The 23,544-nt window shown below is 40.1% G+C and overlaps 1 protein-coding gene across 6 annotated transcripts in view; it reads right to left on the bottom strand.

The window, feature by feature from the left end:
- EFCAB6 (EF-hand calcium binding domain 6) overlaps nt 1–23,544 on the bottom strand; it is a 234,115-nt gene that overhangs the window by 128,225 nt on the left and 82,346 nt on the right. For all 6 annotated transcript variants that reach the window (XM_072843616.1, XM_072843612.1, XM_072843615.1 and 3 more), the window contains 3 exons: nt 23,290–23,438; nt 2,669–2,779; nt 58–163 (listed from right to left, as the gene is read on the bottom strand). In XM_072843616.1, coding sequence (XP_072699717.1) covers nt 58–163; nt 2,669–2,779; nt 23,290–23,438 — 366 coding nt within the window. The remainder of the gene's footprint in view (nt 1–57; nt 164–2,668; nt 2,780–23,289; nt 23,439–23,544) is intronic.

The raw sequence follows: 23,544 nt of genomic DNA, 5'->3' as shown, positions 1-23,544 counted from the left end.
TGTTCACATTCTGAGAAACAATGAGGTTTTCCCCAGAGAAAGGTTTCAAAATCTTACAGTGTTGGCGATCAGGAGTGCTTTCTTCAATGAAGTATAGTGATCCTCTTGTCTAGATAACTTTGTGATAATGTTTTCCTTGCAAGATTGATCTCTAGAAGTGATTCTACAGGAGGGAGAAGAGGAAAACAGGAATAAGGTTATGTTCTTGTGCTTTGTTCTTTCTTAATGCAAAGGGGGAAAAAAGCATCTTACTGTATCATAACACTTTATTTGTGGCTCTTCTTCCTGAAGGTGTAATGTGCTTGTGCAGGCCCACCTGTCATTCAGGGGGGTGGTCTCTGACAGGGGACAGGGTGTGGACACCATTACTCTTGCTGTGGCATCACTGTTCTCTCCCCATGCTGGCTAACTGTGGCCAGCCATCTTGCCAGTCTGTGCCTTTAGTTTCAAAGAGACCAGGAAAGAGGCACCTGGGTGGCTCAGTCAGTTAGGTACCTGACTCTTGATTTTAGCTCAGGTCATGATCTCAGGGTCGTGGGATCAAGCCCTGCGTGGTGCTCTGCACTGGGCATGGAACCTGCTTGGGATTCTCTCTCTCCCTCTCCCTCTGCCCCTTGCCCTGCTCACTCGTGCTCTCTCTCATAAAAAGAGAAAGAGAGAGAGACACCAGGAAAGAAAGTGTGGTCACTGCTGAGACCATCACCTCCCTGTGTGTACGGGCAGTATCCTGAGGCACACTCACCTACATGATAACTGGGCACACGCTTCCCATGTTAAAGTAGTGGGAATGTCAACCTTCACAGCCTTCCCTTCCCTGTTGACAAGGGCCACAGCCACCTACATTATTGGAACTCTCTCCTTTTCTTGCCCCTTCCATCCACCCCCTGAGTGCAGAGCCATCAGCCTACACATGTGCCCCTGAAGGCTTATGACCACCCACTCTGGAGACCAAAGCCAACTTTACTCTGGACTCTGATCAGAAGAGGGCTGGCTGCAGAATCCTGTAATATGAAACTACAGATGCCTCAGTCAGCCTCTGGTTTTCAGTGTTCAGTGGGACAGGATGACATTTCCCACCAAACAAAGAATGATGGTGAATCAGCTGAACCATTCTCAAATTTGTTGGGGGGATTTTATTGCTGCATCCACACAGCCATCTTAGCTTTTTCCAGTTGTATAAAAACTTATAAACACACACACCTACTACCATTTTTAAGAAACATATAAAGTAGCAGAATTCATGACTCTGAGTTGCTCATGTGACTCACCGGAGCCTTTTTTCTACAGATCACTAGCATAGGAATGAAGGGAGACTTCTGCGGTAATTATTACCTTCTACAATACCAGTGATGTTGGGGCCCCGTAGTTCTATGGGGGGTGTGTGGGGGGGTGGGGACTGTCTCATGCACTATGGGATGTTTAGTGGTATCCCTGGCCTGTACCTGCTAGGTATCAGTAGTATCCCCAACCCAGCTGTGACAACCAAAATGTCTCAGGAAATTGCTAAAGATCTCCTAGGGGGCCAGGGTTGCCTCTAGTTGAGAATCACTGTTTCAAAGTAAATAAAATTCACATTTTAATTCTTTCCTATCTTTCAGATAAGAAAATCATTTTAAACCTCCCCCTCCCCCGCCCCACACACAAAAATAGAAGTAACTTCACTTAAGAAATAAACTCTGAGAGTTGTATCTCAGGGATTGGAATGGGGGTGTGGGGGGTGGGGAGGAAGCTAGAGCTAGGTATTTAGAAATACCTAGAAGGCTGGTAACCAGGGCAGTTCATCAAATATTCATAAATCTGTGAGACAGGAATAGGACCTAGTGAAATGGGAATTAACTCTGTGGTATATTTTACTTTACAATAGAGCATAGTGCTTTCAATGAACGTGCCAAGATTATAAAAAGCCTGTTTTTTCCTTTAAGATTTATATAGGGCGATCAATACAGGACACACATCAACATAAACAAAATACTTCTTAGAGCAAAAGCCTAAATTCTAAAATGTCATATTATTAAGTACTTTTTTAATATTTTGGGCCCTATCGCAGTTTATGTGATCATATAAATCTGAAGTTATAATAGATATTAAAGTACAAAGGAAAAGAAAAAGAAAAGAAAAAAAGAAAAAAGGAAAAGAAAAAGAAAAAAATAAAATACTTGTCTGCCTTCAAAAAAAAATAATAGACATTAGAATGAAAATAGAAATAATGGTGCTCAAGGCAAATAATCCTCCCTGACCTGCAATACCTGCATCATGCAGAGAGGGGTCAGGAAGCAAGTGAACATGGATTGTTCCTTTCTAAAGAACACTTAACCAAGCACGCTTCCACAATTTTCCAAGAATACACTTAAAGCTCAGTATAACGTTGGGAGTGTTGATATGCATACCTAAAACATTCAAGCTCCATTTCTGCCTCCACTCACCAAGCATATCTAGTTAAGACCCTTATAGTCTTATTTCCTCATTTAGAAACTATAAGTATACCCACCTTATAGCTTAAGGCCATTTTAAATAGGAATACCGTATGGGAAATAACTGACAAACTATAAATCACTTTGTAAAGTTCATAATTATCCAATGAAGACTAATTTGTTATTCAAAAAAATGAAGAAAAAGTAATTCAAATATGTGTAAATAAAATTTAGTTTTTGTTTTTTTTTTAACATACCTATTTCTTTTTGTTGGAGGAACTGTATTGTTGACTTCCAACCACTGGGGTTCATAAAGTGATGTTAGAAATTGTTTCCAATTGATTTTGGTGGTGGTTTTAAGTCCAAATCTAGATTTAAAAAACATGTATTATTTTAAACATTTTTTCTATTATGCTGCATGGATTAGTTGCTTGATAATGAATTGAAGATGGCAGGAAATGAATTTATATGAAGTTTCAAATCTAAGGTAAACAAAATAATTTAGTAAAATTTTACTATAAATTGACTTTCAAAAAGCAAGGAAAATCAAACTCATTCTCCATGTCTCTGTATTCCCTTAGCAGTAGCAGACGTTGAAGGAAGAAACAAAGCAATTTGAATAAAATTCTCATGCCCACCAAATAGTTCTTTCAAAGTCACTATCTGGAGAGCTCAGTCACTGTGGGAGGCCGCATAAAGGCCCAAGGCATGCACATACTGATTCCTGGGATCTGTGAGTGTGACCTCAAAGGGCAAAAAGAACTCTGCAGATGCTATTAAGGATGTGGATGTGGACATGGGAGAGCACCCAGCTTACCAGGTGGCCAATCTAATCATAGGAGTTCTTAAAATCAGAGTGTTTCTCCCAGCTGCAGCCAGAAAAAGATATGAGGACAGGGGAGAGGCCAAAGAGGAGGCTGCAGATGCAGGAAGGGCCACATGCCCAGGAACACAGGTGCTTCTAGATGCTGGAAAAGACAAGAAACAGACTCCTCACTTCTCCCCTAGGCTTGTGCTATTTTGTTATGGTAGCAATTGAAAACCAGTACAGATTTTAAATCTCAGCAAGAATAAGTACCCGGAAAATTGTTCAAGAGCAAATGGCCAAAGTTAACATGGCCCCATCATTCAGGGCCCAGGGATATCAGCAGAGCAAGATGCCAGCGGGAGCAACCTGATGAGAGCTCAGAAAGACCAAAGTGCGAGTCCCTGCTCCTTTGTTCCTTACCTATGCGACCCCAGACAAGTTGCTTACTACTCTAATTGTCTATTTTTCTCATCTATAAAATGATGAGAACCCTCCCTTACTACTGGGAGGGTTGCTATAAGGATTAAAGCTGCTAGATCAACAAGCCCCTCCTGCAGTACTAGATCACCAGCACACCCTTCTCTACTGTCCATGTGGCTTATACACTACTCATCATCCACACTTCCATAACAGGGGAGCAAAAAGTATTTGGGCTGAGATCCTTAAACAACAGCGTGAGATGCAGAAGCAGGAGACACCACAAGATGGACCACCCTGTTTTGATTGCTAAATTTCGTGGCTGTAAGGAAACTGGTCTCATGTAGATCAAATGTGAGCCACATGAGAAAGTGCAAGTGTGCACGTGCATGTGTACATGCACGCACACACACAGTCATACAGCCATGCTGGCCCTTTGGTTCTTCAGAACGGTTGGTCCCTTACGTTTGCTGCTTCCTTTGCCAATTGCCACACTCCCCACCCTGCTTCCCATGCTTTAGTTAATTCTGCACCTGTTTTAAGTTCAACTTATTCATTACTTTCTCAAGAAAGCATTCTCCGATTTCCATAACCAGGGCTCTTTGCTCTATTACCTTGTCTTATAAGGAGGCACTATGCCTCCTTCCTTTATAGCATTTATCACTAAGGATTAATATTACTAGCATTTAAAACTTGCATAGCACTTTGATCATGTTTGTGATTATAGCACCTAATGCTTGATAAATGGTTATTACTTCCACTTCTGATCTTAGCATCATATACGTATTCATGAGAAAGAAAGATATTGACTGATTGATTGATTGGTTGATTTTCATTAGGTATACATGGCAACATCAATAAGTACACTGTGACAGTGGCCTAATGCCTTGCTGTTTACATACAACACAGTTTCATCATTTGTCCCCAGCCTGCCTTCCTCACGTTGCCTAAGATTTTGATAGTTTGTTAATACTATATATTTTCATCTTAAATTTGAGCAAGTTAGAAATTAATTTTCTATAATGGAAACACTGTGCCTACCATTAAAAGTAGAATCAGCTTCGTATATTATGTTTAGGAAATTACCTTACTCTTTGGGAAAAAAATCAAATTAGATCTTCGTATGATACACTAAATTAAATTCAAAATAGATGAAGAAGTGAAAACATAAATGCTAGGACCATTAAAAAAGGAAAATCCATGTACCTACTCACCTAGTGTTGGAATAAGAAAGGGTTTTTAAGCAACATTTAAGAGGGGGAATCACAAACTTCCCCAGTTAATAATGTCAACATAAAAAAAAATCCGTATGCCAGAAATATTTAAACATTTAAGAGCCAGACTTGCAAAAATTATCTATTATTATGTATAACAAAATGGTGATTTTCTTAAAACATTGTACAAATTAATATAAAAAAACTAAAACTTTATTTCCCTTCCCAGGATCTCCAGGATCACACCCTGGGCTGAAGGTGGCGCTAAACTGCTGAGCCACCTGGGCTGCCCAAACTCTTCTTAATTTATTCATAGTTATTTAAAGCAAAAAAGAAATAACATTGTTTTGTGATGTTTATCACATAGGTAGGTATAATACATATAGTACCCACAGTATAAAGGACACGGGGGGCAGAATGTAGACCCATATTGCTTATGTAGGTTCAACAATTTATGTGAAGTGGAACAGTATTAACTGTACACAGGCTGAGAGCAGTAAAAATGTATACTATAATCCCCATGAAAAATTATACAAAGGTGTATAGGTAAAAAGACCATAAGAAAATTAAAATTGAGTTCTAAAAAAATTCCAATATCTGAAAAGAAGAAAACAAATCTGAAGACCAAACAAAAAGCAAAAAAAAAAAAAAAAAAAAGGAAAACCCAAATCCAAATATATCAATAATTACTTTTTTTTCAATAATTACTTTAAATATTAATGGACTAAACATTTGAATTGGATTTTTTTAAAGATCCAAATTTATGCATTCACAAAAAAGGCACTGTGTTTTGTTTTTGTTTTTTTTTTTTAAGAGAGAGAGAGAGTGAGCACATGTGTGATGGTGGGTAGGGAGCAGAAAGAGAAGTAGAGTGAAAATCTTAATCAAGCTCCACACTCAGTTGGAGCCCGATGTGGGGCTCAATCCCAAGACCCTGAGATCATAACCCAAGCCCAAATCAAGGCTCAGACGCTTAACTGACTGAGCTACCCAAGAACCCCAAAAGGCACATTTAATATAAAGACATAGATAGGTTGAAAATAAAAGGACACTATCTTAAGCCACATGGTCAAGGTCAACCTCAACAGTGACAAGTCATATTGATACCATGCATCCTTGATACAATGTGACAAGAATGATACTTTACCTCTGTGGTCTTTGAAAAACACATTACCCCAGTCTAATCAGTAAAATTCCAGTTGAGGACGTTTTATAAAATATCTGACCAAAAATCCTCAAAACTAGCAAGGTCATTAAAAAAACAAGAAAAGTCTAAGAAAGTGTCAGAACCAAGATAAGCTTAAGGACACATGACTACTAAATGTAATGGGGTATCCTAGGTGATAATCCTGGAACAGAAAAAGGTATTAGGGGAATACTGAGGGAAGATGAATAAAGTATGGACTAACAAAATAGTTATCACTATTAACATAATATTAGTTACATCAATACATCAATATTAGTTCATTAACTGTGAAAAATGTACCATACTAATGTAAGAGGTTAATAATAGGGGAAACTGGGTGTGGGGTATATGAAAATTCTCTGCACTATCTTCATAATAATTATATAAATATAAAACTGTTCTGAAATAAAATGGTTATTTTTTAAAAGGATAATGAGGGAGGGCAGCCTGGGTGGTTCAGTGGTAGCGCCTGCCTTTGGCCCAGGGTGTGATCCTGGGGGCCGGGGATCCAGTCCTGCATTGGGGTCCTCCCTCCGTGGAGCCTGCTTCTCCCTCTGCCTGTGTCTCTGCCTCTCTTGCTCTGTGTCTCTCATGAATAAACAAAATCTTAAAAAGAAAAAAAAAGGATAATGACGGAATATTATGAATAGCTTTGTCAATACATTTGACAATTAAGATGAAATGGAATGTGTTGAAAAAACACAAATTACCAAAAATGACCTGAGAAGAAACAGAACACTTGAATAATTCCATATTTAATTTTTTTAATTTAAAACATTCCCAGAAAGAAAACTTCAGACCTAAATGGCTTCTCAAGTGAATTTTATCAAACATATAAGGAAAATAAATAATGCTGGTTAGAAAGTAGAGAGGAAGAAAACATTTCTCAACCGATTTTCCAAGGTCAATGTTAATCTGATCCCAAACTGAGGGAAGTATTTTACAAGAAAGGGCAACTTTAGACAAATATCACATGAAAAAAGATGCCAAAAAACTTTTAACAAAATTATAGCAAATAAAAGCAAATATACAAAAAGGATACTATATTATGATGAAGTGGGGTTTAATTCCAGATGCAAGTTGGCCTAACATTTTGAAGTCAATCAATGTAATTCACTATTTAATAGAATAATGGAAGAAAATGACATGATATCAGAGTAGATGCAGAAAAATCATTTGACAAAAACACACATGTGAAAAAAAATTCAACAAAATAGGAATAGAAAGGATTCCCTTAACCTAATAAAGGGCATCTATAAGAAATCCATGGCTAACATCACACTATGGTGTAAGATAGAATGCTTTCTACCTAAGATCATATCAGAAAAAGGCAAAGATGTCTAATTTTGCCATTTGGACTCAGCATTGGACTTAATGTATCACCCAGTAAAATAAAGCAAGAAAAAAAAAAAGGCATAAAGATTGCAAAGGAAGATACAAGCTTGCCTTTATTTACAAGCAAAAGGACTGTATTTCAAAACATTAGAAAAATCTATTAAGAAGACATTTGAACTAACCAGTGAATTTAGTAAGGTCACAGAGTTCTAAGTTAATATACAAAATTCATTGTATTTCTAATTATTGGCCATGAATAATTAGAAAATGAAATTTTAAAACATTTCATTTGCAACTGCATAAAAATACTTAGGAATAAATATAATACATAAGATTTGAGCATTATAAACAAAATCTTGCCTAGGGAAATTAAACACCTAAATAAATGGAAAGATATACCATGTCCATGGAGTAGAAAACTGAATATGGTTAATGCAGCAATTCTCCCCACTATATTCACAATTAAATTCCTAACAGGCTTATTTTTTTTAAGCATATTGAGAAACTGATTCTAAAATGCATAGAAAGGCAAAGACTCTAGAATAGTCAAACAATTTTGAAAGGGAAGAACAAGTCTGGAGGAGTTGCACACCTTATTTTAAGACTTAACTATTTAGGGATCCCTGGGTGGTGCAGTGGTTTGGCACCTGCCTTTGGCCCAGGGCGCAATCCTGGAGACCCGGGATCGAATCCCACATCAGGCTCCTGGTGCATGGAGCTTGCTTCTCCCTCTGCCTGTGTCTCTGCCTCTCTCTCTCTCTCTCTCTCTGTGTGACTATCATAAATAAAATTAAAAAATAAAAGACTTAACTATTTAGCTACAGTAGTCAAGACCGTGTGATATTGATGTGAGAATAAACTTATGGAATAATGGAAGAGACAGAGTCCAGAAATCTACTCACACTTATATAATCAGATGATTTTCAACAAAGGTGCAAAATAGTTCATCAGAGAAATGGCAGCCTTTTCAACAAATGATGCTGGAACAGCTGAATATCTAGACAGAAACCGAGTGAACCTCCACCCTTACCTCACACCATACACAAAAATCAACTGAAATGGATATCCCGTAAAAATTATCTGTAACAGATTTTTAAGTAGATAAAACAGACTTCATTAAAATTAAAAACTTTTGTACTTCAAAATAGAGCTAAGAAAAAAGAAAAGCAAGCCACACTGAAGGTAAATAAGAAATCATATCTAGGATATGTAAAAAACTCTTACAAATCAATAATAGGGACATAAACCATACAATAAAATGGACAAAAGATCTGTACATATACTTTTTTAAAAAGATTATTTATTTATTTATTTATTTATTTATTTATTTATTTATTTATTTATTCATTTATTTATTTATTCATGAAAGACACAGAGAGAAAGGTAGAGACATAGGCAGAGGGAGAAGCAGGCTCCCTCCAAGGAGCCTGATGCAGGACTTGATCTCTGGACCCTGGAATCACACCCTGAGCCAAAGGCAAACACTCAACCACTGAGCTACCCAGGCGTCCTCTGTATTTTTTTTTTTTAATTCATGAGAGACACAGAGAGAGGCAGAGACACAGGCAGAGGGAGAAGCAGGCTCCACGCAGGGAGTCCGACATGGGACTCGATCCCGGGACTCCAGGATCATGTCCTGGGCTGTAGACAGGCGCTAAACCACTGAGCCACCCGGACTGCCCTGTATATAAACTTTTAAAAAGAATATATATAAATGGCCAATGATAACATGAAAATAGGTGCAACATTATTAGTCATCAGGACAATGCAAATTAAAGCAGAATTCAAAAAAAAAATAAAGCAGAATTCAATATCTTTACACACTACTCAAACAGGTAAAATTAAGAAAACTGGCAATACCAAGCATTAATGAAGATGTAAAGCATCTGGAATTCTTACATGTTATTGACAGAACTGCAAAATGGTATAGTTACTTTGGAAAAAAGTTTGACACTGTCTCATAAACTAAACATACACTCAAGCCTACAATCCAGCAATTTTATTACTAGGTATTTACCCAAGAGAAATGGAAACATGTATCCACACCAATAACTGTACGTAAATGTTTACAAAACATCTTCTGTAATGACCCCAAACTGAAAATAACCCAATTGTCAAATGGTGAATGGATTAGCAAATTGTGGTAAACAAATAATGACAATAACAATTAGAAATGTTAGGATATGTAACAAGATGGATGAATCTTAAAAACATGGTAAGTGAGGGGGTACCTAGGTGGTGCAGTCAGTTAAGTGTCTGCCTTTCGCTCAGGTCATGATCCTGAGGTCCTGGGATTGAGCCCCGCATTGGGCACTCTGTTCAGTAGGGAGCCTGCTTTCCCACTGCTTATGCGGTCCCTCTCTTTCACCCTCTCTCACTCTCTTGCTCTCCTTCTATCTCAAATAAATAAACAAAATCTTTTTTTAAAAAAACATGGTAATTGAGGAAAGTAGTCCAACACAAAAGAGTACATCCTGTATTATTCCATTTATGAGAACTCCTAGAAAAGTGAAAACTATACTGACAATGATATAGAATGATCAGTGGTTGCTGGAGCTGAAAGGTCAGTGAAGGGGGTTGGTTACAAAGGGCCAAGAGTAAAATTGTAGGGTCAGGTAAGTATTCTATATATTTACTGTGGCAGGGGTTAGATAAATAGATATAATTGCCAAATTCATTAAACTATGCCCTTGAGAATGAATTTTGTTTTATGTAACTTATATTCGAGTAAAACATTTTTAAAATGTAGAAGATGGTTAGAGGACATGGATGAATAATTACTCACAGAGAAAGTATGTAAGACTTTTAAACATGAAAAATGTGCAAGCACAACATCAACCAAGGACCCGCAAATCTAAACAGCAGTAGGGAACTCTCCTTTCACCTGTCAGATTCTCAAGGATCTAGAAGTGGCAATGTGGAACGCCAGCAAAAAGCCTCTCAGAAGCCACCCTTGTAAGAATAAATTAACACCTTCCTGAAGTGCATTTGAGCAATATATAATGGAAACCTTAGAAATGTTTAAACCTTTGACTCAAGGGTTAACAAAACATACTGTGGCCATTAAAAATTAATTTCAACAGCTTTTTAATGACATAAAAAATGCTCCTGATACAATACCGTGTGAGTAAACAGACCACAATTTGTACCTCAAATGACCTCAACGATGTTAAATGTGCATGGAGTGTGTGTACATGTGCACACAAAGAAATTCTGTAAGAAAACATACTAAAATATTAGTAGCAGTTATCTTTGGCTATTATGATGGGTAATTTCTTTTTCTTTCATGGTTTCCCCTATTTTCCAGTTGGAGCCTGTACAGCTTTTTTCAACATGAATAAACACATGAATGAAACAATTTTTGGAAAATCAGCACCAATTTTGCTAGAAATCACATGAATAATCATTATCCAAAGGTCACAAAGATATAGCTGAGTCTTTTAGTCTTAAAAATGTCCCAAGGACTTTTTTTTTTCTTTTTCTTTTTCTTTTTGTTTTGCTTCAGCCAGCTCTCCCTCTGGATTCTGATGTTGGGTGCCCAGGAGCATTCCCATACAACTTTCCCATCCCATGAATTCAGGTAGAGACTTACAGCAGCACATGGCTCCATCTATGGAGAAGGGAACAGAAAAACACAGATGTGTCATGTTGTTCCAAAGAGTCTGGATTCCATTCAACAAGGGGGTGCTGTCAGAGGACGCGGCAAAGAGAAAAAGGGTGGAGAAACTAATCCCATGAGCCAGAGGGACCAAGAAGTTTCAGCTAAGAGGAGGGTCATCAGAACTGAAAGGATGGGGAGACCTGCGACAGGCAGGGATGATGATGGTAAGAGACAAAAGGAAGATGTAACAAGTGTGGGGAATGAACCTCCGTTCAATCTCTAATGCTAACAACGCCCATCTCTCACTCCTCTTCTCTAACCACATGCACTCTCTTGGCAACTTCTTCTATTCTCTGGCTTTAGGTACCATCTACATTGATCTATAACAAAGCTGATGCCCGTATTTCTGTCTCTAGCCTGGACTTCTTTTTCTGAGCTTCCAACAACCTACTCAGCATCAATAGTTTGGATTTCTAACAGGCATCTTAAACTTAACACATCCAGCATTAAACTATTTTTGACTTCTGTCCCCTAATCTGTTTTCCTTCCTCCCATCTTCAAATACACCAAGTTTCCACTTCCATGAAAGCCTCTGCATAGGTCTGTTGGCCTGGGATGCTCTTTCTCCCACAACAAATACAACATGACTGATGTGCTCTAAGTTTGCACAACCCAGCAGACTTCCTTTCTTCATGCCTGATGCTTTAATGAAAAACTCATCTTAAATGCCAGCTCCCCAAGAAGTCTTCCCTGATTGCCTCATCTGGGGTAGGTTTGCCCTATGCATCATGGTTTAGAATTGGTTTGTTTCTAAGGTAATGATGTGTGTGTTGTTAAGAAAAAGCACATTCAATGACTTTAGTGAGTGTAGAGGTGAGCTATGCACATTGCTCCTAGGACCATCTAGGCCAGCATCATTCTGCAAACAAATAAGTTTGGGAAATCCCACATATTCCCCTCATAGATATTTATGATGTTGAGTTAACCTATTAACAGCCATGAGGTGTCCTCATAGTTGGGAGTTGGGAAACTTCCTTCTATAGCTACACCTTGGGAGTTCTTACCACAATAAGCTAGGGAATAATCAGGGTGTTTCAACCCACAAAGTTGTCTGGCACTAGCTATCTGAACACAAGGTCCTTAGGAAAGACCAAGGTGCTGCCTGGTATTTACAGAATACAGGGAAAATTCTAGGTCTGATGGGCAGAAGCCTGACTTGAATTGTTAAAGTGGGAATTCATGACCTGCTGCTCAGGTCACAGAGACCAAAACCAATTCACAGACCCAGAGCCCCTTAATTAAGGGGGAATCTGGATACTTGAGGAACAACCCTACCATATAGTCATATGCATATACTGTAAGTCTTCCCTCAAACCTTGCCTAAAAGATCCTTCAGCCATTTACCAAAATGACTATGCATTAAGGGCAAGAAAACACTGAGACCACTCAAGGTTATTAAATAGTAGCTCTGAACTAATGATAATCCATGGAGAGCCACAGTGCCAGCACAGGCTGCTCGGTCAGAGTGGAGGGTTATGGGGGATAGATGAAGCCTAAGTCTATGTCATAGTGGGCCTGGTAAGGGTACAGGCTCATCCTGTGGTTACTTCTCCAAGATCAGAATACATAATGGAAATAATCATTCTTAGTCACTGCAGAGCCCTCACATTTGTTCTTTGATCCATGAAATAAGGGGCTATGATAGTAGGAAGGACCAAGTGGAAGACCCAACAGATAGTTTAAAGAGTATACCACCTCCCTGGAGTGCAACAAAGATTAAAAGATGAGGGCAAGAGGTTGACTTCTACAATATTCCATCTAAATTACTGTGTCCCAATGTAAAAGCTACTTGGATATTTGAAAATGACTGTAGATTATTGTAAATTTAATCAAGTGATGATGCCAATCACACATGCAAATCAGCATAGCCTCTGGCATCTGTGATGTAGCTATAGATGTATCAAATGTTAACTTTCCAATTTCTTTCTAAAGTTTCCCTTTATGGGGGCAGGGAGATCAGTGTACCTTCAAATCTTATCTCAAGACCATGTCAACTCACCTGCTTCCTGCCATAATATAATGTGAGGGAATATATATTCATTCATTCACTCATTTAGGGTGAGTGAGCAGAGAGGAGGGGCAGAGGGAGATGGAGAGAGAGAATCTCAAGCAGATTCCATGCTGAGCATGGAGCCCACCATGGGGCTTGATCTCATGACCGTGAGATCACAACCACAGCTGTAATCAAGAGTTGGACACTCAACTGACTGAGCCACCCAGATGCCCCACCAAGTAGCTATATATTGTTATGGGTGTGACAACAAACACGCTGGCCCAATGCATGATGATATTATATTAACTGGATTTACTAAGGATGAAATTACAAATACCCCAGAGGCCTCAGAAAGGGAAAGAAGATAAACCCCATGGAATTTTAAAGTTCTTCCAGTCTGGTAAGTTTCTAGGGATCCAGAAGTCTAAGGTATGCTGGAATAGTCCCTCTAGGATGAAAAACCAATTAATTAGCCTTTTGCCACCCATCACAAAAAAAGACTCATATGCTTGAAGGGTGTCTCTGGATTTTGGAGACAATTTTGTCATGCTGTTCTGATCTGCTGTGCTGTTCTTGGGTAACCCAGCAGTTCTGAGTGGGGCATCGAGTAAGAAAAAGCAATCTGCAAGGCCCAGGCTGTAAATTGTCATCTAGCACAGAAAAGCAGCACAGCTTATAAAGGTATTTATGTCGTATGTAATGTCCACTGGGAGGCATCCATGGGGATTATCAGGAGGAAAGCTGACCTATTCCTGAAGGTGCAGGTCTGTCACTTTGCCCAGGTAATCTGGCACTTGTTCATGGGCTTCCATACAAAAGTGGTCACAGAGATAGGAACGGATACTGTGCATTGGTTTGAAAATAGGGACTTCTCATCACTAAAGCTGTGCTGACTACTGCCCAGCTAAGTACCCAGGCTGCCAATGGCAGGGGCGAACACTGAGCCCTTTTATGTCCCCTTTATCCAGGTGGGCTTTCCAGTCACCTGGCAAAGATGACATTGGACCTCTTTCAACATGGAGGGAGCAATGATTTGTCTTGACAAATTTCAGATACAAATTTGCCTTTCTGACTGAAACACTTCTGCCATTTACCATCATCTGTGGACCTCCATAATGCTTTTGCATCACCAGGATGTCCTGCGCATCACAGAATTGAACTAAGGGACTCATCTGATGGTGGTGATGGTGTAGCAATAACTTCAGAACCACAGAATTCACTGGTCTCCCCACATATCCCATCGCCAGAACAGACTTATTAGAACAGTTGGTACCTTGCTGATGACTCATCTAGAGTCAGCTGAGAGGAAATCCCCAGGGGTTAAGGTGCTGTTCTAAAGAACTTATCATGCCTTAAGCCAGTTGAGGCAGCCAAATGAAGAAATGACCATCAAGCACTGAGATCTTGTGAAACGAAGGTTGGGCACCCCAGCAGGTGAGCAACACTGTCCAGCAAGATGCTGGCAGAGAAAGTAAGGGGGACACACAATGGACACTGTAGTTATGACCAGTTACAGTTATGTGAGTTTAGAAGCTCCTTCATATGCTGTGTCTTCCTATCTCTCCCACTGCTCTATGTAAAAAGCAGTAATTGTAGGTAACACTTTAGATTTCAGGGGACTGGAAAGCAAGAGGAGAGAAGGCAGGCTAGTTACACCCCCAGCCCCCTCCCTGCTGAGCTGTAGCATGGCCATGGCCACATTCTACCTTAGGCCTTCCCTGCCCTCCAGTGACCTCCCCTTTAGCTATCCATCTTGTTCCTTTCAGTAACTGCTCCCTTTCCTGCCCTTTCAGGCCTAGGAGAGAGAAATGCTTCCCCATCTGCTCATTTCATTTAATCTTGCCCTCACATGAGTAAGTGGTCCTTCAATAAACTCATGTCCATCTGCTTTCTGCCTAGACTCTGACCAACGTATGACCAGATTATGATGACCTATGGCAGGATACAGAACAGCTCCCGTACCCCCAAAAAGCTCCCTTGTGCTGCCACCTGGAGCCACACGGTCCTCTGCTCCTAGTCCTGGAAATTACTGATCTCTCTTCTGTTCCTATTGCTTTGCTTTTTTCAGAATGTCACATAGAGATTTGGACAATAACGGAAAATATACCACTGGGTGCTGCTTCTACACTTTATGTAATTTGAGCTAAATGGCTTATTGTTTCTGCTTATATAGCTTCTGTTGGGCTGTTATTGTTACCAGGATGAATGGGAAAATTCTCACCAGAAGATGTTTCTGAGCAAGAACCTGCTTGTGTGATGGGTGAGGAAGTATCTCCAGTGAATACACAAGTCATAGCAAATCACTGCATTTATTCCATCCTCTCAGCTCTCCCTCAAACCCCACTCTTCATGTTTAAACACTGATTTTATTTTTAACAGATGTATTTTATATAAAAGGCTAGGCAACATTGAAAAGCACAGCACGTTAGCAATAAAGGTCAACTTAGCTGTTCAATTAAAGTCTACCATTACATTAAAATATAAATATATATGGAGAATGGCTTTTTAAAGTCTCTGAAACATTATTTGGGTCAAGATTTTATGCCTTATTAGCAAGATGTTAGGGTTTTTAATTTACGCCCTTGAGTATTTTTTACGAAATAACAAATTCGAAGGATGTCTTTTTTCCCCCTATACTATCCATTCTTGAATTGAATAATCATTTCTCAAAACCATGTTATTATGAAGGTTTAGATTTTATTTTACTTCCTGCTTTATTCTTTCCTGTGTTGTTTGCCTTTTTAAAAAAGGATGTATTTTTAAATTTTATTTCTCAAATTAAGATGCACTAAAACGGACTTTTTTTTCTCTTGGTGTACACTTTCATGAGTTTTAACACACATACAGATTCACGTAGCCACTGCCACGCACAAGATGCAGAGTGGCTCCATCACCCTACAATCTTCCTCGTGCTGCCCATCTGGAGTGAGGCCTTCCCCACCCTGAGTCCTGGAAACTACCGACCTCTTCTTTGATCCTATTGGTTTGCCTTTTCCTGAATGCCATATAAACAATCCTACAGTCGCAGCCTTTGAAAGTGGTTTCTTGTGAATGTCTCTCAGATTCATCCATGTTGTATGCATGGAAAGCTGATTTCTTCCTTTTGCTGAGAAATAGGCCATCGTATAGATGGACGAGTTTGCTTATCTGGTCACCTGCTGAAGGACATTTAGGCCTGTCCCCATTTGGGTCAATTATGACTAGGGCTGCTAAGGACATTCTTGTACATTTTTTTAGTGAAATTTGCAAGCATTTTTAGATACAAATGTCATACAGGATTTGCCCAACACAATCACAGGCCCATGACGCTGGGAGCGCAGGTCAAAGGGAATTCGGGGCACTCACTTGTAGCAACATCAGGTGTGTTCTTGTCCCCACATTGTCCCTCCTACTGTGCTCTGTACTGTACCACCTTCTTGGTGGCTGAAGAGGAGAGCAAGGCAGAGAGCAAACAGCACTACCCCAGGGCCAGTGCCACTCACTGCCACTGGGGGTGACACTAGTCTCACCTCTGATGACTGTTTCATGGGTGCCAGTGCTGTCATGGTAAAATCCAGGAGATCCTCTAGTCCTAGGACGCAATATAATTAGTGGTCAGTTCCCAACAATCACCATCTAAATTCAAGAAAGCCACTGTGATAGTACAGGAAACCCAGTGTTCTCTCTAAAGGTGAGACAGAAAACAACAGGGCAGGTGGATGGACCAGCACAGGCAGCATAGCACAGAAACATCCATGTACAAAAGAACGGTAGAGCGATGGAATGATAGAACGGACTAGAAGGACACATTCAAGCAAATCATGGAGAGAATTGAATGTATGACAAAGCAGGCATTAAAAACAATGGGGAAAGAATAATAAGTGGTGGTGGTAAAACAGATTATCTATTTGGGAAAAAAATGTGAATTTGGATGCCTACCTTATGTCAGGATGGATTAAAGTGTTTTGTTTTCAAAGAATAAGAAAAACAAGCATAGTAGAAAGCGTTTTTACATCAAGTCTGGGCAAGAATGATGAATTTATAGATTAAGCAACAGAAGACATTCCAAAAGAAGATTAATGTATTTGATTATATTAAAACGTAAACTTCACAACGATGAGGTGTCACGTGAACGAAAGGAAAGCAGCAAGCTGGGAACAATACTGTGTGGGAGTATCCTGCTTACAACAGAAAAGGGTTATCTTTTAATAATTAATTATAAACAATTATTAAACAAAAAGGTGATAAAATTGACTTAAGAAAACACCAGTGAGGGCATTACCCAGCCAGGACATGAGGCAGATTCACATCAGGAAAGACACGATCAGCGCTCAGGCTCACAGAAATGTCCAAGTCCAATGTTGCTCCAAGAAGTATAAATTAAGAGGATAATGAGGCACCAATTTATACCTCTTAAGCTATCAATATTTTAAAACTATGTTAATATTCAATGCCAGAAGGAATATGAAACTAGAACACTCATACAACATTGATGGTAATATAAATCATTATTATCTTTTCACAGAACAATTTGGCAATCCTTATAAAAATGCACATAAGTATTCACACTCTGGCCTTGAATCGGATGCAAAACCTGTCCCTGACCCCTCCTTGACAATGGCCACAACCCCAGTCCCCTCCCAGGCTCTTGCCCACCCTCTACCCCACCTCTGGCTTCCTTTTGCCCACTGACTTCTGCGAGGCCCCAAGAACCATGGCATGGAGGGGCTGCTCGTCCTGGGGCTCTTGTCATGGCACCTCAGGTCTCTGTTTAAAGCTCACCTTTGCAGAGAAGCTTTCTGAGGTCCTCCCTGCCACTCTTACTATGGCTCCGTCACACTGCACACCTCCTTTCACCCTGGGTGTGTCTGTGGACTGTCCTCTCCTCTGCCAGCAGGTAGCACTCTGAGGGCAGGGATCATGTCTTCCTTTCCAATGAGTCCCTAGCACCTAACACAGTGCCTGTCCCATAGTAAGGGCTCCAGAACTCTCTGTGGATTGGCTGAGCAAATAAATGAACAAACAAACATATGCAAATCTAAAGAAACTGAAGACTTGGGGCGCCTGGTTGGCTCAGTGGTTGAGCATCTGCCTTTGGCTCAGGTTGTGATCCCAGGGTCCTGGGATCAAGTCCCATGTTGGGCTCCCCACCGAGAGCCTGCTTCTCCCTCTGCCTATGTCTCTGCTTCTCTCTCTGTGACTCTCATGAATAAAGTCTTTTAAAAAAAAAAAGAAAGAAAGAAACCAAAGACTCAACAGTGAAATGGTCAGAAACATTCTGGGCTATTGAACTAAAGAGCCCGAACAAGCGGTCATTACCCCATCAACTAGCCCCTGTGGAATGCTGCTTGTTCCTTCTGGATGGAACGTTCTTCTCCAGCCACCCATGTGGGAGACTCTTCAACTCTTGAAGCTTCCACTCTGCTCTGTTTACTCTCTGGAGACTTTTCTAACTTCCCAGCCAGCATGAACATATTAAGGTAAGATTTCTGGCAACACAGTGGATCTCTCCCCAACCTCCTGGGTCTAACCATAGAAATATATCAACAAATACATCAAATATATCAACACCTACTGGAATAAGTATATCAACGAAATCATTTTAAACATATGGTGGAAGTTGAAACCAAGAAAGGGAAAATCCACAGGTGCTGGATGCTGAAAGCATGGAGGGAAGCAACTCTGGAGCAGAGAGAATGTGAGTTATTCCCACAAGAGCCCGGGGAGGGTGTGAGACCTGGATGCAGCAAGCTGTGTTAACGGCAGCCCTGGGATTTCACGCAGGCAGTAACAGGCTGGGGTTTAATGCCCACTGGGGGCTAGGAGACCCACCACTGCAAGACTGGGAGAAGACCTGGCACAGATGACAGTTAATAAAGCAAAACAGGGATCCCTGGGTGGCGCAGCGGTTTGGCGCCTGCCTTTGGCCCAGGGCGCGATCCTGGAGATCCGGGATCGAATCCCACGTCGGGCTCCCGGTGCATGGAGCCTGCTTCTCCCTCTGCCTGTGTCTCTGCCTCTCTCTTTCTCTCTCTGTGTGTGACTATCATAAATTAAAAAATAAAAATAAAATAAAATAAAATAAAGCAAAACAGTCAAGGAAAACAGTCAGGATGAAGCCCGGACAGATAAAAACATGGGAAATGCAAGAGAGGCTAAGAGCCAAGGAAAGTGGAAGGAGGAGTTTCAACAAATATTTAGTGAGACCCAGAAGAAAAGACTGGCAAGGAAGGGTGGAGGCAATACCTAAATAGTAGCAGCTGGGAACGTTCCAGAAGTTATGAAAGATACGAATCCTCGCCATGAAGACGGCAGGAGTCCGGGGAGGTTAGATAAACAGACATCTCTAGCAAGATGCATTGTAGGGAAACTGTAAAGTAACAAAAATAAAGAGAAAAATCTCAAAGGCAACCAGAGAAAGAAAAAAAGAAAAAGAGATCACCCAGAAAGTATTGGCAATTAGACAGCCGACTCTCAACAGCAACACTAGAGGCCAGAAGACCGTGAAGAATGTCTTCAAAGTGCTAAGAGAAAATAGCTCTCAGACAAGAATTGTACTCCTTGCACAATCTTCATTAAAGAGTAAGTGGAAAATAGACATTTTTTAAAACAAAGACTACCTTCCCCCCACACACAACAGTTCACTTAAAGGACTACTACAGGATATACTTCAGGAAATTGAATTCTGAAGGAGGGGTGAGATGGAAGAAGAGTGATGAGCCAACAAACTGGTAAACTTGGGAAAACCTAAACAAACACAGATAGTAAAAACAAACAAACTACTAATAGTGACAAATTCAGACACTATCAAAATAAGGCTGGATTGAAACACTAGCCAGTGGTAACATGTACATTGAAACTGCTTGTTTTATTCAGGACGGTAGAAACATTGTGAACTTTCAGCTTTTTAAGTTCAGAACGCATGTTAAAAATTTAAGGGTAACTTCCTCTATAAGAATAGAAATAAAATATTTAAGTCTCAAGACAGTGGAGGGGAAAATGTGTGATAAGGAAAACTGAGATGGAACCAAACACAGTGGAGGAGGGAAAAAGGAAAAGACAGAGCTGAGGAAATCAGAGAGGTAACAATAAAGCAGAAGGAAAAAACTCAAACATACTTGTCACATGCTACACTTGACCGCTAAAAAGGCAACGATGTTCATTTGGAATGTTTTAAATACAGATAACGCTATTTTACAAGAAACACACCTAAAACGTTGTGATGGTGACAGTAAACGGTGGGAAAAAGATATATCAGACAAACACTCATCCAAAAAACTGTTATGGGTATTTTAGTATCAGAGAAGATAGGCCATAAAAGCCAGAGGCATAGAAAGGTAACTACATAATTATAAAGGGAAGAGTTGACCAGGAAGATGGGACAAATCTTTACTTGCAGATGTGCACCAGAAGATAAACCTAATTAATAATTCAAAATATCAGTATTTGGGTATTCACCTTGTTATTGTCCCTTGTGACCAGTTCTACTAGGAATTCTGGGTGAATGCGACAGAGGGCACAACTCAGAAATCCCTGGGTCTCTGGTTAGAGCAGATTGTCACAAGGCACAACCCTGTCTGTGTCCTTAGTGTCCTACCATGTTCACTTTGCAGGCCCATAATAGTCTTCACAGCTGCCATCGCTCTGGTGGTTCCTGCTGCCCTGGGACTATTTGTTAGTTATTTCTACATTCTTAGCACCTCTCACAATGTCTGGCATAGAAAATGATTCAATATGCACCCATTAAAATATAATTTTGAGGGTACCTGGGTGGCTCAGATTCTTGGTTTTAGCTCAGGTCATGATCTCAGGGTCCTGGAATTGAGCCCCATGTTGGGTTCTGTGCTCAGTGCTCAGTGTGGAGTCTGCTTGAGATTCTCTCTCTCCCTCTGCTCCTCCCCCTCCCCTGCTTATGCTCTTTTTAATAAATAAACAAAATCTTAAAATAAAATTATAATTTTGAAGATGATGAAGCCAGCAGAATGAGTGTCTGTGATACACATTCCTATTTGAAAAGCACAATATAAAACTGTAGATGTGCTTTAATTAAAAATACATAAAAATTCTTTATGCATGTGGATATAGGTGAGGAGTGTGAAAATGTGAAAGCAATAAATTTGTTACATAAGGTGGATTGTGACATTTTGCTTTTTATTTTTATTATGGCTCTTAAATATTACTTGCATAATTTTGAAAACGAAATAAAAAGAAATGACTCTCAGTCATCCAATGAACTGTTTCCTAAAAATTGTCACCACATATAGATAGAACAACGGAGCTGTTTTCTGAGCCATGGAAATATTCACTCCTAGGGCCAAATCTTGCCTTTGACTCTAGAAGCCACAGGGGCAGGACACAGTGATCCTCTCTAGATATAGAGAGGGCCAAGAAGGAAAGAGGAGACTGTGAGGAATGGCTCTAGCTGGCCCCACTTAATACTGTTTCTCCCGGGGCACCTGGGTGACTTAGGCAGTTAAGCGTCCAACTCGATTTCCATTCAGGTCAGGATTTCAGGGGTATGAGATGGATCCCTGTGTCAGGCTCCATACTCAGAGACTGCTTGAGATTCTCTCTCCCTCTCTCTCTACCCTTCCCCACTCCCTCTCAAAAAAAAACCAATTCCCACTCTCTCTTGCCGTTCCTAGGAAATGTTAGATGTCCACCAATGATCCAGGGTTTTGCAGAATAATCTTTCCACTAGCCTCTACCCTACTTCCCATGAGACAAGGTTCTCCAAGTTACCTGGACAGAACACCAGGTAAATTAAGGACAGTATTTCCTATGCAGAGTCTGGTCTATGTGTACCATTTCCAAAGGAAACAGGGATCCTTAGAGAAATGGCTGATGCCAGGTCAGGAGCAAGGAGTGTACCCAAAGAGCCGGGTGCACATCAGAAAGCAGGAGAGCTGTTGAGGACCATCAGGGTCACACTACTAGGATTGAGCAGCCAATATGAAAGTCTCCCACTGGCCAAGATGAATATTAGTGAGAATAATGATGAACTTAAATATAGCACATATGTATATGTTCATGAGTTTATGATAATCTTTTTTTTTTTTTTTTTTTTTAAGAAAAATCACTCATTGCTCACTTTTAGAGGATGCTTGGGAACCAATTCATTATTCTGGAAGGCAGTAAGTGAAGGGAAAGTATTTTCTTAGACTGTGTGTCATTGTCACTAAGCAGCTTAAGAGGGGAAGCTGTCATTACAGAAGTACTCCAATCAATAAAAGAAGAAATGATAGATGTGGCATTTCACCACTTTTTAATCCCCAGTGAACTAACAGATGTAAGTAGGACCAACCATGGCCGCTAACACTGCGAAAAGAGAGACCAATAAGGCCACAGATGCTTGCCACCACCTATGAGGTATTCTTGCCAAGATGACTGAACATCTATGTGTTTATCTATTCATTCAGAGGCAGAGGGGTTGGGAGAGGGAGACAGGAGGAAATGCCAAATGTCACTGTAAATCAGTCAGATGTAGGTTGTAAGAAATTCCATATAAAAAATACACCATAACAGATACATCATAAGGGAACAAATTAACAAATGGAGAAAGACCCTATAGACTAAAAGCAGTGGGGCAAGTCAGTCGATGGCAATGTAGAGACCTTATTTGGATAATGATTCAAATAGTAAAAGAAAATCTGTGACAATAAGTTAGATTTGAACCGTGGTTGGACATTTAATACTACTGATAATTCTATTATGTGCAAAACCAGTATTTCTCCCATGTTTTTAAAAAGTGTTCTTATATTTTAGAAAGACTTAATGTGAACTTTTTAGTAAAATATGATATCTGGTATTTGTTTCAAAAATATCTGGGGTTGGGGCGCTGGGTGGTTCCATCAGTTAAGTGTCTATCTTTGGCTCTGGTCATGATCTGGGGGTCCTGGGATCAAGCCCCGAGTTTGGCTCCCTGATCAGCGGGGAGTCTGCTTCTCCTTCTCCCTCTGCCTCCTTCCCCTGCTTATGTGCTTGCACTCTCACTCTCTCTTATGCTTGCGCTGTGTCAAATAAATAAGAGCTTCAAAAAAATATCTAGGGTTAATGGAAAAATAGGCAGGAAGAGAAATAAGATGATGGACCATGAGCTGAACACTGAAGCTAAGTAGTAGGTACGTTAGTGGATTCATTATAGTATTCTCTTTACTTCTGCATGTGTTTGAGATTTTCAAGAAAAAAAAGTCCAAGGCATTAATAAAAAATAAGTGAAGCTGCTCCTTATTCTCATGGTTGACGTTTGTGCGGGGGGATGTCAAGGAAACAATGGGACTCTTACCTTTTCATTAACTGGATAAAAATTCTCCTTGGTAATCGGTATACAAAGGTGTCGAGGACAATCTTTAGGTAATTCAAAGATACATATCCACTTTTGGAGGGGTCCCCTGCACTCAGGGCTTTTTCAACCTTTTCATAGCACTTGGGAAGCTGCAGGGAATGAAAATTCAAGTGTTGCATTCATAGAAATCCACTTCACAGAGCTGTTCAACCAGTTTATTTTTACCAAAACCTCGTCACATTTTCCCCCTCCAAA

Source organism: Canis lupus, chromosome 11, assembly GCF_048164855.1.
Source record: "Canis lupus baileyi chromosome 11, mCanLup2.hap1, whole genome shotgun sequence".
Lineage (NCBI taxonomy): Eukaryota > Metazoa > Chordata > Mammalia > Carnivora > Canidae > Canis > Canis lupus.
This window is presented reverse-complemented; position numbering and strand designations above follow the sequence as displayed.